A 1,837-nucleotide genomic window follows, 5' to 3' on the forward strand; every position below is an offset into this window, starting at 1 on the left:
TTTGGACTCCCTGCTTTTTATAAGTTCAGATCTTTCTGACATACCACGTTGCTTTTCTCCATATAAGAGCAAACATAAGAAGCATTCTTGCTAACATACTACTGACTTACCAGAATTGCTCAATACATACCCACAGAACATTTATTCAAACCTCCATTTGCTATCTCCTAACCCTGTTCCTAATAACTCCTAATTTGTCCCCATTGCTACCTTCAAATTCACTTCACAATCTTTTCTTTCTCCTTTTGCAGTCTACCTCTGACCTGACCTGGTAGAATGTCTCCCTAAATCTTCATCCATCCACTCCACAAATACATACTGAGCCCCCACTACATGTGAAATACTGGGCTATAAAATGTGAAGGAGACAAGTGTGGATAATCTCAAGCACTTAACCAGCTCTTAGTAAATATCTGCTGAATGGACCTTACCCTCAAGGAGCATACAGTCTGCTAGGGGTACATGTACCATGCACATCTGTTGCTACTGTAAACTCTAAAAAAGGACTAAGAACCAACTCTTATCAATTTGTCAAAGTTTAATCCAAACTTCTTCTTGTTTTCTCTCTTTGAACAGTTATAGGTACACAGCATATGCTTAGTTTTTACAAGTTAACTTCCAGGAAGGGATGGATGAGAAATGGCAATAGAAAACAAGAGAAAAGGGAGGATATAGTAACCAAACTCAGAAGAAAAGCCTGGCAATTTACTTCCAGAAAATCAGCCATTGAAAACCCTATGGAGCACAGTTCTGCAGCAACTGGTATAGTAACCAAAAAGAGGAGGGAGTATATTTAGATAAACAGAAACAGTAAAAAAACAAAATATTGCCATCTGGGGAATAAATCATAATGTAAAACGGGTAGATTATGGAAAAATACGAATTTTGTCAGTAGTCCCTTAAACAAAGACCTTGGCTTTCTGGACCCTTTGCTGTGAATCAGAATGTCTTAATTCTTATGAATCAGTGGGAGGAGGCATTTCCTCTCTGTCTTCCAGTTCACTATAAATCGGGGAATATATGTTTAATTCTTCATAAAGACGATCTTCTGGAACCTGACAATGGAAAAAAAAAATTATTCAATGTCAGTCACCAAGAATTTTCTATCACAAGAAGACCTGTTCAAGAGGTTTATCTCATTTGTGTGTGTGTGTTTCTGAATCTCATACTTTCCCCCATTACATACTAATTATGTATGCCTCTATCTCCAACAAATCAAGCCAGATCGGTGGCCAAGTGGACCCAAGTGGCCAAGTGGCCCCAAGAGAAATCTTGTCAGTCAATGAAAAGTTGGTAAGACTATTATGTGTCTGGACTTTGCTGCATCTGCTATATTACTTATCTTTGGAAGAAGACCATCAAAAAGGGCAGTTAGATTGAATACTTCAGGAAAGTGGACAGATGAAGAGGGCGTTTTATCTGTCAGATTTAAATAAGTGTCTGTACATCAAGTATTGACTGATAAAGAGTATTCCAGGGTTAATTCTTTTAATTCAAATTCAACTAGTATATTTGAGGAGGAATTTTCATATCACAATTCAGTACACACAAACACAAACACACCTTTGAGGAATGACAATAATTTGTTGATTATTTTTTTCACAACTACCTGGTGTTATGAGAAGTAGAGGGATTAAAGAACAACCGTTTAGTTACACCACATTTAGTTACAGCACATTGTGCTGTTATCATTTGCTTATGTGTTTCCACTCTCTTTTGAAAACTCTATGAGAACTGGCACCAAATCTACCATACTCACTTTTAAATGTGGTGATCAGGGCTAGAGCAGTATTTGTCATATTGTAGATTCAATATCATGAAGTCAGAATTTTGATGGC

At 37.1% G+C, this 1,837-nt stretch overlaps 1 protein-coding gene across 1 annotated transcript in view; it reads right to left on the reverse strand.

Moving 5' to 3' along the window:
• Positions 1–517: 517 nt before the first annotated feature.
• MS4A2 (membrane spanning 4-domains A2) overlaps positions 518–1,837 on the reverse strand; it is a 15,012-nt gene continuing 13,692 nt past the window's right edge. Inside the window, exon 6 of the mRNA XM_023743202.1 lies at positions 518–1,054. Coding sequence (XP_023598970.1) covers positions 956–1,054 — 99 coding nt within the window. The 3' untranslated portion in view covers positions 518–955. The remainder of the gene's footprint in view (positions 1,055–1,837) is intronic.

Source organism: Trichechus manatus, unplaced genomic scaffold (assembly GCF_000243295.1).
Source record: "Trichechus manatus latirostris isolate Lorelei unplaced genomic scaffold, TriManLat1.0 scaffold00240, whole genome shotgun sequence".
In the NCBI taxonomy this organism is placed as follows: Eukaryota; Metazoa; Chordata; class Mammalia; order Sirenia; family Trichechidae; genus Trichechus; species Trichechus manatus.